Below are 16,053 nucleotides of genomic sequence, written 5' to 3' on the forward strand. Positions count from 1 at the left end.
GTTCAAAATCCCTTTGGGACGCAAAAACAGTTTATGTGTTCTTGAAAATTCTTATCTTAGTTTCTCCTGTCTTCTCAGAGCTCCATTGTTCCGTCGGCGCTTTTTGGCTTTTTTAACCCAGGTACGATGAACCCAGGAGTCAATGCCTCTTTCTTTGATAGCCGTGTGGGTAATTAGCAAAACCAGGTAAAGTCCCTTCTATCGTTCCTTTAAAGGTTCATCCTTCCACGTTTGGATATGGACTTTGTCTCTGAGCATAAGGCAACAAGCTGGAGTGTCTAAGGGTATTGGCGCCCTTTCAGTTAAATACCCGTGAAGGGAAGACAAAGCCTGTTCCAAAGATAACAGGTAACGGGATAACAATTGGTTTCCCGTAATACGCGTTTGATCACCTTTCCCAGTTAAACTATTTATGGGATACTGTTTCCCATACAGAACCTCAAAAGGACTAACTCCTTCGCTAGCTCGGGGAGTGACTCGAATTCTTAGCAATGCTATTGGTAGCACATCTGTCCACGTCGTTTGAGTTTCCTGACAAAGTTTTGAAAACTGTCTTTTCAGAGTCTTATTCATTCATTGGACCTTGCCACTTGATTGTGGTCTCCAAGGAGCATGTAGGTCCCATGTCATTTGTAAAAACTTTGCACCTTCCTGAGCTATTTGAGCTGTAAAGTGTGGCCCATTTTCAGCGGACATTCCTTCAGGTACCCCAAATCTAGGAATTATCTCCTTTAACAATATCCTTACTACTTCTCTAGCCTTATTGGTACAACACGGGAAAGCTTCAGGCCATCCTGAAAGGGTGTCTGGTAACACCAACAGCTAGCTATACTGATTGCTTTTTGGCAGTTCAGAAAAAACAATTTGCCAGTATTCCCCAGGCATGTGGCCCTTCCTGACCTCTCCAGGAGGAGATCTTTTCTGTAGTTTGGGGTTATTCTTACAACAACATAGTTATCGGGCACTGCTTCACAACAAAGTTTGCAAAAGTTTGCATCTTCGGTCCTACAGCGTATCTTTTGATACTTGTGACCAGAGCATCCGCTCCCATATGGGATTCACTATGGGTCTTCTTCAGTATTTCTCCTACCACTGGGGTAGTAACCAATACTTGCCCATCTTTGGTTATCCACCATCCTTCCTTGACTTGGTACACTCTAAATACTTGGCAAGCTGATCCTCCTCCTTAGAATAGTTTGGAGGTTCCCACTGAACTTTTCTTGATGGGACCAATGCTTCAATTAGCGATGCCCTTTCCGCAACTCTTTTGGCTATTTCCTCTGCTTTTCCATTTCCTTTAATGATTCCCATTTGTCCTTTCTGATGAGCTTTGCCACACATGATTGCAACTTCTCTCGGTCCCAGAACAACTTGCAACAATTCTAAAATTTCCGGTCCATATTCAATAGGGGTTCCTTGAGAAGATAGCAACCCACGTTGTTTCCAAATAGCCCCATGCGTGTGGACCACTCCAAATGCGTATTTGGAGCCTGTATTTACTTACTTACTGTAAGTAGGTACTTACTGAAAGTAAGTACTGTACTTACAGTACTTATTTGCCTACTGTATTTATTTACTCTTCTATCTTTAGAGGTTTGGTTAAATCCAGCAAACCCAAAGCAGGAGCCCTCATCAATTCAGTTTTGATGGAGTCAAATCCTTTTCGGCACTCTGGTGTCCATTCTAAAATTTCTCCGGGTCCCTTCATAGATTCACATACCAGCCTGGCAATCAGACTAAAATTTGGTAACCGGAGTCTGCACCATCCAGCCATCCCCCAAAATCCTCGCAGCTCTTTCTTAGATTTGGGGGGGCTACTAAAACACGACTGGAACCCGTACTGACCCCTGGGTGACAGCGCTAGTTACTGGTCTCTGACTAGACTGGCTGCCACTGAGCAGCGCCCTCGGGGCCCGGCCGCTCAGCCCGTTTCAGTCCCGCTCACTGTCGGCTCATCCAGCCCACTCCCGTTCCAGTGACCAGAACTCCGTATTTAAAAAGAGGTTGCAAGATGGGCATATGCAAGCACACTGCTTTCAAAATCCCAAGACATAAACCTCCCACACTGGCTCTGTCCACCTATTGCCCCAAAACCTACAGAGAAGGAAACACCCCGTAAATTACATATGCAAGGCCAACAGCTGTTTTTACTTCTGGCTTTGGCTGTTCTGCCTGTTGGTTCCAAATGAGTATTATTTTTGCAGGGCCATCCCAAAAGCTGAACATGGATTAAAGTTCTTCCTTGAGGCACCTGTGGGCAGGTGGGCCAGCCGGTGGAGCTGTCTGAGTGTCTAGAAGGTCTCTCTGAGCACTTCCTGGCCAGAGGCAGCACTGGGAGGAGGGACAGGGTGGGCCGCTGGTGCCCTTTGTGCAGCTTGATCCCTGCTGGGGGCACTGCTTCCTGGATTCTCCTCCTCTCCTCTCCTCTTGCTGGCATTGCAGAAGTCAGATGCTGTGCTCCTCCTTCATCCAGGGTCGCAATGTGCCCCCGTCACCACCACAGCGCCCCGAGTGTTTGTCCAACGTGCATCTCTGGGGCACTGAAACCCTCCTCCTCCTCCTCCTCCTCCTCCCTGCTGAGGGGTCACAGTCTGATGTCCGCAAACTGACTGTGGCGATCGCAGCCCCGCCGTGGCGATCTGCTCCGCTCTCTCTGCCTCAGCTGAGTTTGCTCCCGAGCAGCCCTGGCTGCGGGAGCCCACTTGGAGCTGGTGGTGGAGGGCCCTGCAGCTGCATCACCCCTTGGGGCTCGGTCACGACGGGGAGACCTTGCTCTCCTCCTCCTCCCCCTGCACCTTGCTGAGCAGCTGTAGTCCGTGATCTCCACAAACCGGCTGCGGAGATCATAGGCACGCCGCAGGGATCTGCTCTGTTCTCTCTGCATCGGCAGGGTTTGCTCCCAAGCAGCATTGCATGTGGGAGCCGACTGGGAGATGCCGCTGGAGCGCCCTGGAGCTGCGTTCACCCTGGGAGCGCAGTCACGACTTGCCAGGCTAGTTCTCCTCCTCCTTCTCCCTGCTGAGGGGTCATAGTCCGTGGTGTCCACAAACCAGCTGCGGAGATCTTTTCCCCACTGCGGGGATCTGCTCCGGACCCTCTCCCGGGCACCCTTCCTCTGGCGGCGGGAGGAAGGGCTGAATCCCTGCTCCTCTTTGGTGGTGTCGTCGTCTTCTTGCACGCTGTGCGGCACACGGTCAACTGGCTGACAGCAGACCGGGCACGCATCTTTCCTTCCAGACACCAGCCTTCTACAGCCGCAGAAGAAGCGATGCAAGCAGAAGCCCACGCAGGAGGCGATGTTGAGCCTGCCTGTCCAGATGGAGCACGGCCAGCCTGCAGATGCCTGCCGTGCACCTGCCGAGGTTAGCTGGCTCGTGCTGGCTGTTGCGGAGGAGCTGCTGTCCTCTGGAGAGTCCTCCATGCCCACCGCCATGCCCTGCAAAGAGAGCTGTGCCAAGGTCCTGCCCTTTCCTCCTGAAAGGACCAGAACAGTGAGGAAACCCCAGAAGCTCTGTGAGGGGACAGCTAAGGGCCGCCCAAAGGCTCTCCTGGAGGGCTGCAAAGGCAGAAGGGGCCAAAGGCGCACAAATGGGATGGATCTAGGTGGCATGCTTTGAGAGGGAGCAGCGTTGCGGCTGTGTGACCGGGAAAAGAGAGCAATGCCCAGATCCCACAAAGAAATCCACTGTCCATCTGGTGCCCTGACCCGCCTCCCCAGAATTACCTTAGTCCTGTGAGGCAGACCCTGTGGTCCCACAGAAGCCGCCTGCTTGCTCTTGGCCCCCCACAGACTGAGGAAGAAACGGGCATATGATGGTGCCGGTGAGGAAGAAGCCCTTTCTCCAATTTTCAACTCAGGGCATTTGGAGGGGAAAAAAAAAAAAAGGATCTCTGTTTAGGGCTCTTCTTGCAGCCTCCTCTGGGGCTCAGTCATTTTCTTGGAGCGGTTTCTACGACAGAGAGAAGACGTAACCAAGACTACAAATAGGAAATTCGATTGGGGTCTTCCCACCACGTCTGCCCCTGCCAGAGCAAGTCCTCGAGGGTCTTTATACCCGCTACGGCTTCCATTTCATAGAGTCAGAGAATCAGAGAATATTTTGGGTTGGAAGGGACCTTAGAGATCATCTAGTTCCATCCCCGCTGCCATGGGGAGGGATATCTTCCACTAGACCAGGTCGCTCAAAGCCTCATCCAACCTGGCCTTGAACACTTCCAGGGACGGGCCATCCACAACTTCTCTGGACAAGCCCTTCCAGTGTCTCACCACCCTCACAGTAAGGAATTTCTTCCTAATTTCTAATCTAAATCTTCCCTCTTTCAGTTTAAAACCGTTACCCCTCGTCCTATCACTACACTCCCTGATAAAGAGTCCCTCCCCATCTTTGCTGTAGGGCCCCTTGCTTGAAGTACTCTTCTCAACATTAGCCAGCTTCAGATAGCAGACAAGTAGCCGTTTACCCCCGGGCAGCAGCCTAAAGCCCAGCAAGGGAAGATAAGGACTGACGTGGGGTAGTTCACGTTGGACAGCACTGAATGATGCAGGTACTAACTGTCTCCTATGACAGAAAGAGAAACACTCCAGAGGATGAGAAGAAACAAGCAAAGCCAGGAAAAGGAAACATATTCTGAACGGTTTTTTTAATACTTGTTATGACCTGACGTAAAAGAGTAAATAGGCTTGCTGCCCGAGAACTCTGTCGATGCCACAACCATCCACAGCCATGTCGTTCATCTTGTACCACAGTCCGTTGCTGGCCTGCAAAGAAAGGCATCGATACCTGGAGGTGAACTGCATGGTTTCTCCACAAAAACACAGGCAGAAAACTACAGGACCAAGAGTACACCAAAACAAATCCAATCCAGCCCCTGAAGAGACCTTCTCCCCCAAAGCCGTGGCTGCCAGTAACACTGCCGTGAAAGTTTCTCTTCCCCAGCACACATATTTCCCCTGCTAGGAAGGAAGTTGCTCTTTACCTTTGTGTAGCAGAAATAGTGTCCTGCATGGCAGCTGTCACCGCTGTGTACCAGGACAGCATATAAGGCGTAGAGGAGCAGTTCTCCAGCTGTCCGAGACATGTATGGCCGAAGATCCAAGTATTCAGGATACTCCACAACCTACGGAGAGACCCAGAGGGCTCAGAAATGATCCTGAAATAGCCTTCCAAGACTGAAGGCTAGCGGTGTGTAAATACATCTTTTTGGCTCATGAACACTTGTTTTCCCTTAAAGCAACATCCATGGTTTGGGAGGCAGGAAACTGTTCGCGGTCCAAACAGCTCTGTCGGAGCAGAGCATGTGCTTGTCTTCCCGCGGGAACTCTCGTCTCCCCAGAAGGGAACACAAAAATCCCAACACGAACAACCGGTGAAAGAGCGTACTGCTTTGGAAATCTCCTGCTCCGGGAAGAGAAAGTTGCGCTCCAGTTGCGTACACACCTTGCTGATCTTCCTGCCAGTGAAATCTTGAAACCTTTTCAGACACACCGTCAGAACCTTGGGCGCGTGATGGACCGTAAAGCTCTTGGAGGCAGCAACCATCTTGTCACACCTTGTAACCAAGCACAGAGATGAGTGCTGAAATGCACCTCTCTTGCCCCAAGAAGGCCAGACAAGCTTTCCCTTCTCACACATCCTTATGCTATTTTAAGGCTATTCAGTACCAGAAGGCCGTATTAAACAAAAGCTGCATCTCATTATTGTGCATCTAACCTACGTGAAAAGATGACTTATGCCGCATGACATGCGGCACCTTCACGCAGCACCTAGTATTAGTATGTCGTTAGTAATCCTCTTACTTGCTACATTTAAAGCAGTTTTCGCCATCCAGCTGCTCGGGTCTCACAAAGTCCTCCAGAGCTGCGGTGACAGATGAGGCCGCCTGGAGGAGCGAGAAAGGATAGCCCTGAGCTCAGGGCATCACCCTCGCCCAGACACTTACTAGGAGTTGACAGGAAGACCCAGGTAGCTGAGGCTGAGGAGACCCACCCTGAAACCCGCAAGCAGTGTCCAGAAGGAGGCACAAAGAGGGTATTATGCTGAACACTTCCCTCAATTCCCAGGGATTCCCGGCGCTATCAGGAGCTACCTCTCTGTGGCACCGCACAGTTCAGCTACCAATGCTGTGCAGGGTCATCAATAATGAAGACACCACAACCCATCAGCCTGGGAGCCAGACGGGTGTTGAGGAGGGCAAAAGGAAGACGGATGAGAGTACGTCAAGGGTGCAGAGAGGATAATTTGTACTTGTCCAGCTTAAAGCCAGCACCTACATGCAGACCGCTGCCACGGCCTCCCCAGAAGGACACAGGCCATTCCATTCCACTGCCCACCCGCCACCAAGCTCTCTTATGTTTGCACTCTACGTTTTTAAGCCAAATGCCTCGATTCTGGAAAGCTACAGGGGTCTTGGGACGTTTGAAGCACAATTACAAACCCTCTTACTTTTATATCCAAAGGGACATCCAGGAAGGCCTCATAGGAATCGGACACTGCTCTGCAGCTCAAGCACGTGACTGGAAGGCAAATCAAAATGCTCAGCGACAGGGGAAGTTGACTGACTCTGCCCGTTTCTGTCCTTCATGCCTACTACGCCAGTCACACCATCAGCCGTTTATCACGGGCAGACGGGAGGGCACAGACAATTCCAGGGAGAGCAACAGTTGTGGGAAAGTACCTCTGGATCTCAGAAAGCCCCCAAATATTTGATGGACGATGGTAGTTGCTTGAGAAGAGACGTCCAAGCTAGAAAGAAATGGTAAGGCAGAGAGTTATCTCCTCCAAGAGTTTTGCTTTGTCTGAAAGCCCTGGGCGTAGGTTCTCCTCGATGGGAGTACCTCAAGGAGTGCAAAGGGCTCGGGAACACTGAAAAGGTAATCGGCTTGTGCTTACTCGCTGCTTCCACTCAGACAGGCTCTCTGCATGGCATCGACAGTATAGCGTAAGAACTCGTGGGCGTCTTCCTGCATGCCAAGCTGGAAATGTTCTCCTATTCCTACAAAAGAAGAAGTTAGTAGATCTCTCCTACAAGAAGGCAAGAAAACCTGTAGGGGCACCTGAAATGACTTACGTGTGAGGACACTGATGACACCGCTAGGCCGGATGGCACAGACTGAGGAACGCAGGACCTCGTTAACGTGCGCTTCCATTACGCACATCATGCAGAAGCCTTGCTGACGACCTGAAGCGGGAGGAGGGAGGGGAGCAAGCTCCTCGGGTTAGCAAAATATCCACAGCGATGGGAAACGTAATGGAGATCTTGAAGTTCTAAGAACAGTCTCCACTCCTCCTCTCCCAAGGTGCCAATGTCCCAACAAGCCCCAGACATTATTTTAGTGCCTAGAAAACTTTCTTCAGAGGGATGCTAAACTGACAAAAGTTTTCTGTGCAATAAGCAAAGAGAGCTTAACTTGTCGGAATAGGGACTGAGACCTGGGGCTAGAAAGAGGTGCCTTTCTGAAGATCAACACACCTAGACACGAGGGGCGGCTTCTAGGCTTGAGTGTTCAAAGAACACCACCTCGGGGGGTTGACAAAGAAGGGCTGCTTTTCTGGTAGATCAAATTCCAGATTCTGGGAATCCTTGCAAAGTGTCCCACAGATTTACAAGGAGTTGTTCATAAAAGTTCTCACATGACTGGCTGTGCTCACGAGAGAGCAGGTAGTTGGCCAGAGGGGGTGTGTACGTCAGGCACTGCAGGACGGAGTTGAGGAAGCACGTATTGCCCAGGTTGTAGAGTCCCGCTCCAGCTCTCTGTCTGTGCTGCCAGTCCAGGCAAATCTTCTCCGGAGGAAAGAGGACCCTTTGTGGCGGAGCCATTCCCTCGGCGACGACTGCAGGGCAATGACATTTGCAAAGAGATGACACGACATTGTTGCACAAAAGCATGTCTTGGGCAAGCACCTAGCACAGAAGGTAACCCTACTGATGTCAGGATCTTTCTACGGGCAATGTCGTCTTTCAGAGTCTCGTACATAGTGGCAGAGGAGTGACAAAACGCGTTTTCATGTGTCTAATGGAAAACAGCTGGGTAAGTCTGGCTGCTATCAGGAAACGCCCCAGAATTCACGCTAGGCTGTCAGCACATCAACATTCAGGGATGGAGCACCAGCCACGTCCGTTGCCTTTGGGGAGTCACAAAGTCCAAGCCTGCTGATGAAGCCGTTACTCACAGGAGTCGTTCCCCATTGCGGCCATCGCTCCTCTCAGGAACACAGGGGAAAGCTTCGGATGACAAAGGATCTCAGGACACGCTCCAGAAAGAGATCAGCGCCAATGCCGTCCCCTGATTGCAAAGAAATAATCGCAGCTCAACAAAATGATTAAAAAACCCAAACCCAAACCCAAACACAACCCGCAGAACAGCAGCCGCCATCGAAAGAGTTTCAGTGGTACGTGGAACTGCTGCGGAGCCTGCAGGCCGACGGCCCTGCTGTCCCTGTCACAGGACTCCAATTGACAGCAATTACCAAGGCCCTTTTGAAAGACTGCATTGCGTGTCACCTTCTCTGAAGAGCACCTGCGGCTTACCTGTGGCTAGCGTTAGCAGCAGAGCCCTCTGGCTCTCCAGCCCACACTTGCCCACCTTGTATGCAGGACCGACCGGCTTCCGGCCGCTACTTTAGCGGCTGCCTTTGCCATGCTCCGTTTCTGCCTGCCTTCCTACCGCATCAGTCAGGGTGGGAAAACTGCTTGTCATTCTTGGCTGAGCCCAGTGCCTCAGACTACACTGCCACCCCCCTACTTACCTATCCTAGGGTATGGTAGAGAAATAAGTATCAGCACAAAGGAACTCTACCCGTAGCGCATATCCGGCCAGCCTGTAAAGGTGTAATAGCTCAGCCTAGAGCTCGGAAGGTATAGACCAGCCGATACTTTTGTCCCGTATCTCTACGACTTGTCCTGAAAGCCAAAGTGTAATTACCTTTGCAAGAGGAGGGAAGCTGAGAAGAAGTGGGCGGTAGACGATAAATGGCTGGAAAAGAGTAGTCGCGCAAGTAGCAATGGAATGAGCCAAGTTATCCCGAAGGCCAGCTCGGCCCAACTAGCTTTCCCTGGCCCGCTTTTCAGGATGGCAAGCCCTGGCCAGGTGAGCTCATAATCACCGGGCGGGTGTCGCATCACTGCCCCTTTGTGACACGGGGCCGCACGGGGACGTGCCCCCTCGAGGCCGTGGAGCCACGCATCCAACACATCCCGGGCGCCTGCCGCAGCCAGCAGCCGCTGGGCTTCCCCACGCGCTACCAGCGAAGGGCTGTTCGCCTGCCGGCAGAGCTCCTGCCTCTTCCTGGGGCCGCGCCAGCCAGATGAATCAAAATCTGCTCAGGGCTGCAAGCGTGCCTGTTCACAGCTTTGGCTGGCACGTTCGGGCGGCTGAGGGCTTCTTTTCCACTCTTCTCAGGTGCAGGGCTGTGTCCGTGAGACTCGAGTAGAGCAAAGCACCCGGTCTCTTACAGGTTCATTTCCAATGAACTTTATCTGCTCCCCCCAAGACACAGCCACGGGCTGACTCTGAACTAGCACTACCAAAGAAGTTACTTTTGCCCCTGCTCCACTCGGGGAGCCTTTTTTCTTTTTAGATTTCGCTTGAGGCATCTAGTTTCTCTGCTGCCTTGCTCGGGTTCCTGGTTTTCATCATGTCCCTCTCGGGACAGCTCAGTTTCTCCCCTCTCTTGCTTGCGGAGGCTCATTTTGCCCCTTCTCCACACAGGGTGCCTGGATTTACTCCGGCCCTGCTCAGGTGGCTCGTTACACCCCTGCCCAAATCCGGGGTGGCTAGCTTTGCTCATGCCCCGCTTGGGGCATTTAGTTTTGTCCCTGTCCTGCTCAGGGCATCTCATTTTGCCCCTGCCCCAGCCCCGCTCAGAGCAGACATTTTTGTCTGTGCCCAGCTGGGGGTCCCGGTTTGCCCCCGCCTTTCCCTGCTCCACAGTCCCTCTTGCCCTGGCCTCTCTCGTTGCCCTCCAGTCCGGCTTGGGCGTTTCTCCTGACTAGGCTGTGTCCCATCGGGGCAGGGCCCAAGGAGCTTGCACCGTGCTCCCCTCCCAGTCGCAACCCCATACCTGGCTTCTGTCTGTGGTGGCATCAGGGCTGTGGGGCTGGGGGCGATGGGTCGAACAGCCGCCTGGCCCTGGGGGCTCCTTGTCCTTCAGTTCATTCCCCGTTGAAAGGCAGCCCCTCCGCCAGCAGACAACTGCAGGCGGCTCTCTGCGCTTTCCGCAGGCACTGCTGACTGGGTCCTTGCAGGGCTATATGTGCAAAGTCACCTCACAGCCAAGCTCGCTTCAGGGTCAGGCCTCGGGAGCCAGCAGTGCCCGTTGCCTCCCAGGGAAGCAGAGGATCCTGCCAGCTGGATGTTGAGCAGGGTGTGCCTCTGCTGCCCGCTCCTCACTCACGCACACATCGCCTCCCGCTCCAGAGGCTTATTGCCTGGCGGCTCCTGTGGCGGCTCCCGCGTGGACTCGGGACCGGAGCTCGGGACGTGGCGGTGGCACCATGGCTGGTGGCAAAGCAGGAAAGCACAGTGGGAAGGCCAAGGCAAAGGCAGTGTCGCGCTCACAGAGAGCTGGGCTGCACTTCCCTGTGGGCAGGATCCACAGACACTTGAACACTCGCACCGCCAGCCTACGGGCAAGTGGGTGCCACCGCTGCCGTCTACAGCGCTGCCATCCTTGAGGACCTCACCGCCCAAGTGCTGGAGCTGGCAGGCAACACGTCAGAGGATCTCAAAGTCAAGCGGATCGCTCCTCGTCACTTGCAGCTGGCAATCCGCAGCAATGAAGAGTTGGATTCCCTGATCAAAGCCACCATCGCCGGTGGAGGTGCCATCCCCCACATCCACAAGTCTCCCATTGGAATGAAGGGACAATAAAAAACAGCATGGAGAGGGGAAAAAAAAAGCAGCCCCCTCCCTGCCATCATCGTACTCTACCTAGCACAGAAGAAATCTTGGGGATATGTGGAATTTTTTTTTTTTTAAGGAATAGTTCAAAGGAAGAGCACACACAATTGACTGTAGAGAGGAGGAAACATCGGTAGGGGCTTTAGATTCAAAGTTTGGCACAAAGTTGTACCTCGTCGGGCGGCACCCCTTGGTGTGGTGGTTGAGGGGCTCAGCTGCTCCCCTGGGTTTTATACAAAAATGGAACTGACCTCCTCCCAGCGCTGCCATGCTATCTGCTCCACCATGTTTCAAGGGAGATGGACAGAAGGATGGCGATTAATTGATTGATTGCTGGCTGGCAGGCACGCGTATCTTGAGCTCTGAAGGTGTTTTGAAAGAGCTGCTCCACACCTAGGCTATATGGCGCCACATCAGTCTGCGTGGCCTGTTCCACCACCACGTTGCTCATTCTCCCACCTCCCCGCTCCTCCTCCTCCTCCTCCTCCTCCTCCTGGGAAGTAGTTACTTTTTCATCCAGAACATTTTCAAGCGTCTCTCGATTCACTGCAGAACTGGAGGGAGCTGGATCGCTCACCTCAGAGCTTGTGGCGGTCAAACTCTCTTCAAATGCATCAGTCTCGTTAGCCGTGCCCTCGTTAAGAAGCAGCCCACTACCTGCCACCTCCTCCAGAGCTTGGTCCTCCGTGATGAGGCTGCCTGGCACCGTGGCACACAACGCTAACGCCTTCCCCTCCGAGTCATACGTGTACTCCGGGCACTGCTCATCTCTCACAGAGCTGTTCTGAGCCATCTCCACGCTCTGCAGCAGAGACTCCAGTTTCTTGTTTTCAACGCTTATGTCTAGGAAGTATTTCTGATTTTTTTTTTTGTCGTTCTCAGACAAGCTGTTCAATAGCCTGCTTCAGTTCTTGAATTTCCCTCCTTGCTTCCAAGAAGGCCAGCTCCACCTCCACACCATTACACTCTTCTACAATCCACTCTTCCTTCACGTGTCCCAGATGAGCTTTCAGCCCTTCTACTTCTGTTTCCCTGCAGCAAAATAAAAATATTGCGACACTGTTTCGTTACAGAGTCAACGTGAGGCTCCACCGCACTGGGATGGCTATGCTGCAGAGATGCTCCAAGAAGGAAGCACATTCCTCCGTGCACCATTTCCTGCCGCCTCCGGGAGAGCTGGCAGAGACGTAAGCCGGCTGCCAAGACACACCGGCTGACTGCTGACTGGAGTCACCGACCTCGCCACACAGCCAGCAGCCTCCGGGGCTGTGCTGTGATCCTGGACATTTTGAGGTGCAAGCGGGGGCCTCTAGGTTAGGGCCAGCCAGCACAGAGCTTAACGTCTCACCGACTGCCCGGCCCTGGAAGAGACGAGAAGCAGCTGCCTGCACGCATCCCCCGTGCTTGCCAGCAGCTCCTCACATACAGCCAGAGCCAACGCTGGCCTCAGACAGCAGGATGGCTCGGGGCTGCAGGCCCCTGGCTTGCTTTGCACCCACCCAGCCCAGCACGGAGCCAGAGGCTGCTGCCTTGACTTGCAAGCACGTGGGGAGAGGGGGCCCCTGCAAGACATCCAGCCCTCGCAGATGCAGAGGTCGGGCTATCCCAAGCTGGACCAAGGGCTCCCTGGGACTCTGCCTTGGGGCTCCTTACAAACACCCCTCTGGGCCTGCTTGGGTGGCGTCTGCTGGAGAGCCAGCTCTCAGAGAGCGGCTTTAGCAAGAGAGACGACACCTGCTGCTGTGTAATGCATGTTGTCGCTTCTTTGCTTAGCGTACCTACAAAGGGCTACTGTGAACAATTCAACACCTAAGCGACAAAAACACAAGCAGGCACCCTGGTTTGTGTAAGAGCTTTTCTTTCATTAGGGGAGAAGGATGACACTTGCAGTCATATTTCAGTGAGTGAGGTACAACAGGGGACTAAGGTCTTGCAGGTAGAAACTGGCTTATGTACAAAAGGTCTCAATGCTCAATCACACTGGGAAAATATTACCCTTTAAAAATATTCTATTGGGAAAGTTCAAAACAGGGGAAAGAGGCAGCCATATTCATAACTAAACTGCACGGTACGTATTCACTGAGCACGCCGTGAAACCTGAAGTACCTGAGAACAACCTGATCCGCCTGATCGTCTTTCAAATTTCTTAATGAAACCTTGATGCGGTCAAGAAATGAGTCAAAATGTTCTGGATTCCCACCCCTAAATGCTCCTGAATACATCTTTCCAACTCTGATTTCTCAAGTGAAATAGACCTTTCTTTACCTTTCCTTACCTCTCCTCTCAGATTCCTTCAGCTTTGTTTCCAAATGCTGTACTGGAACTTCCTTCTGCTGCAGAGCAGTCAAATACGGCTTGGCATTTTCTGGCTTAATGCTGCGATTCACCACAAGAAACGTATCTCCCCGATCGCCTGAAAAGGAAAAAAAAAAAAACCAACAAAACAAACCCTCACTTAACATCACTCCTGCAGTTCTTCAGTCCTGGCAAAAAGAAAAACATCCCACAGACTGATACAAAGCTTGACGCCTTTGGGGCTCCTCAGTGTCTGCACAAGTGACTCCCTCTGGCAAATCAAAGTACTTGAGGAAACGCCTCATTTGTGGCTATCGCACAAAATTTACTATTTATGGTACTTGTCTTCAGTGCCATTACATCAAATGAGACATTTCACTTCAAACCCCGAGCCACCCCCTCACCCAAAACACGTGGTGTGCCCACGAGCAGGCAGCCGGGCCGCTGGCAAGGGCGCCCAGCTGCAGGACGGCCAGGTGAGGTAGCGTACGGACCGAGTTCAGCTCCACACGTGAGTTAGGAAGCTGAGCACCCTGAAACCTAGATTCATCCTAGCTAGCTTTAGGTGTGCACCTGACATGCTTGGCTGTTGAGTTGCCCGAGAGAGACAGAGAGGGAGGGAGGGAAACAGCAGCAGCGTGGTGGCAATTTCTTCTCTGCAACATGTGTTGTGTGCGCTGGCAGGCATCTCTTTTCTTCCCTGTACAGGAAACTGCACAGGGAGGTGCCTAAGGCTGGGCAGGCTGAATTTTCACCCCAGTGTATAATAGTTGCTATACTACCCCACCCAGCTCTCTCCAAAGCAAAAGCACCCTTACACGAAAGAACCAGTGAATGCACAGGAGAACTGATGGCATGAAACCACAGGAAGGAGCCTGCCTCGGAGGGAAAAGCAGCTACAAAGGGCGTTGACTAAAAGCAACCTTGACTTTTACAGTGCTGAAACAACATGGATGAATGAATACCATATGAAACAATAGGGATGGAGCACCCCGTTGACTGTCGAGCCACCAACATGAGGAGTCACACTGACGCCGAGGAGCAAGATGACCTGCTTGGCAACCCAGACAGCTGATGCCACGTTACAGTGCAGAGGAGGTCAGTCAGTGCCACTGAACACCGGGATGCTGAAATACACACTCGCCTCATCACTGGGCCGCTGTTGCTTCCTTTGCAGGAGCCCGAGTTGCTGCTGCTGGCTGAAGAAGCCCCGTAATGCTGGCGGATGTCAGCAGGAACTCCGCTGGGTTTTGCACAGTCTTGACTAGGGGTCCTTTTCACGGGAAGCCCGTGGGCTGGCTCTGCGCTTGCAGGATAAGGATCCATTATTCCGACCACAAGGGCCTCGGCTGGAGGGAACCAACATGGTTAAAGCACATTGGATTAGCCTCATCACGCAACACACTGTGTGCCTTATTTTACACACAAAGCTGTCTAAACACTAAACCAGATAGGTAGCTGTGAGTGGCCGGGAAGACAGACAGTCCTGAAGTCATCAGCCACTGCACGTTCTTCAGGGATCTTCAGGGATCTCCTTTTATTTTGTTTTTTGTTTGTTTCTCCTTTGTAAGGAAGGAGATAAGTACCTAAGTGCAGAAGATTTGTGCCCGAGACCCTGAACCGCAGGTGGCCTGTGCCGCCAGCCCGGAGCTCAGCAGATCATTACTTAGGACAGATGGGATTCAGGCTTTTGCCTTCTACTTGCCCATGCCTCCTTTCTAACTTGCTGACTCCTTTCTTGGATCCTGCGTTTGCGCTGTGACCTCTGGGTGCTTGCTGCAGCCTGAGAGCCTTGTGAACAAAAGGAGATACCTGTCTTGAGAGGCCACAGCCCAACCACTAATTGCCTACGTCTCTACTAAGCCACATCGACAATAACTGTTCAGAAGGGCGTGGATCATAACATTTCTGACACAGAACTAAAAGGTCCCTTTTTTAGGCCACTTTAATTTAACGGGAACTTGTGGATTGGGGTTCAAAATTAGGAATGCTAATCAGTTTTACCTAACTTGTTAAGCCTCTTTTGCTCAAAATATTTACGTTCGGATTATATTCCAATATTATCTCTCGGAAGTTGTAGAGCACTTCTTTCTCTTCAGTGCCATTTAGTTAGCTTATGTCCTAAAAATACTTCACTCCTGCTGACTAACTAAATTCACGGTGCAACATGAGATACAGAATCGCCCTGTGCGACGCTAGGGCGCCTTGGGCAGCGGTCCTCAGAAAAAGGACAAACAGAGGGTGCCTAAGCTTATCAGGGATGAACGGAAGAGGAAAAGGCATCTAATGAGACCCACTTGACGATCCAAGTGCCATCTTCAAACACAAACTTTCTTCCACAACTGAGTGGCTAAGACTGACTTCCCTTTCTGTTAAAACTACAAAACAAAAAACCAAACGAGGCAATAAAAGAGACGGAGACTGTACTTGGCTTCAATAAGGGCTAACAGCAGAGTGGTCAGAGACCTGATGAGGAACGCAGGAGACCGGGCTAGGATTCATCTCAAGAGCTCAAGAACACCACCTTGCTGCTCGCTCTCTGCCTCTACAGAGGCTAAACTAGCTGCCCAATGGCTCAGGCAACCTCCATTTTCAACAGAATCCGAGTCCAGCAGTTTGTAAGCGTGCCAGATCCTGAGACATCGCCTGTATGGATCCTTCCCCTGGCCTACAGGCCCATGCTGGCCGCTCCCGTGGTTAGGACCGGAGCTCAAGCGCTCTGGAAGGTGCGCACACACAGGCCACTGGAAAGCTTTGCTCAGCACTACCAGACGATGCCTAGTTGAATTCAGCGGCAGAAAGACAAACAGGGGAGAGGCTACGGTTCTGCGCGCAAAGGGAGCGGAGGACAAAACAAA

The 16,053-nt window shown here is 52.2% G+C and overlaps 1 protein-coding gene and 2 pseudogenes across 1 annotated transcript; 1 reads left to right on the plus strand and 2 right to left on the minus strand.

Annotated features, from left to right (window-relative positions):
- Positions 1–4,651: 4,651 nt before the first annotated feature.
- On the minus strand, positions 4,652–8,187 carry LOC142593185 (ubiquitin carboxyl-terminal hydrolase 42-like). Its single transcript, XM_075706851.1, has 10 exons — positions 8,172–8,187; positions 7,632–7,832; positions 7,069–7,179; positions 6,891–6,993; positions 6,676–6,743; positions 6,444–6,514; positions 5,798–5,880; positions 5,439–5,550; positions 4,978–5,118; positions 4,652–4,759 (listed from the first exon to the last, which is right to left on the minus strand). Exons 1-10 carry the CDS (start codon positions 8,185–8,187, stop codon positions 4,652–4,654), a joined length of 1,014 nt encoding a protein of 337 aa, XP_075562966.1.
- Positions 8,188–10,494: 2,307 nt separating this feature from the next.
- Positions 10,495–10,870, plus strand: LOC142593299 (histone H2A.V pseudogene; annotated as a pseudogene).
- A 301-nt stretch (positions 10,871–11,171) lies between these two features.
- On the minus strand, positions 11,172–14,561 carry LOC142593186 (syntabulin-like; annotated as a pseudogene).
- Positions 14,562–16,053: the final 1,492 nt, after the last annotated feature.

Source organism: Pelecanus crispus, chromosome 3 (genome assembly GCF_030463565.1).
Source record: "Pelecanus crispus isolate bPelCri1 chromosome 3, bPelCri1.pri, whole genome shotgun sequence".
In the NCBI taxonomy this organism is placed as follows: Eukaryota; Metazoa; Chordata; class Aves; order Pelecaniformes; family Pelecanidae; genus Pelecanus; species Pelecanus crispus.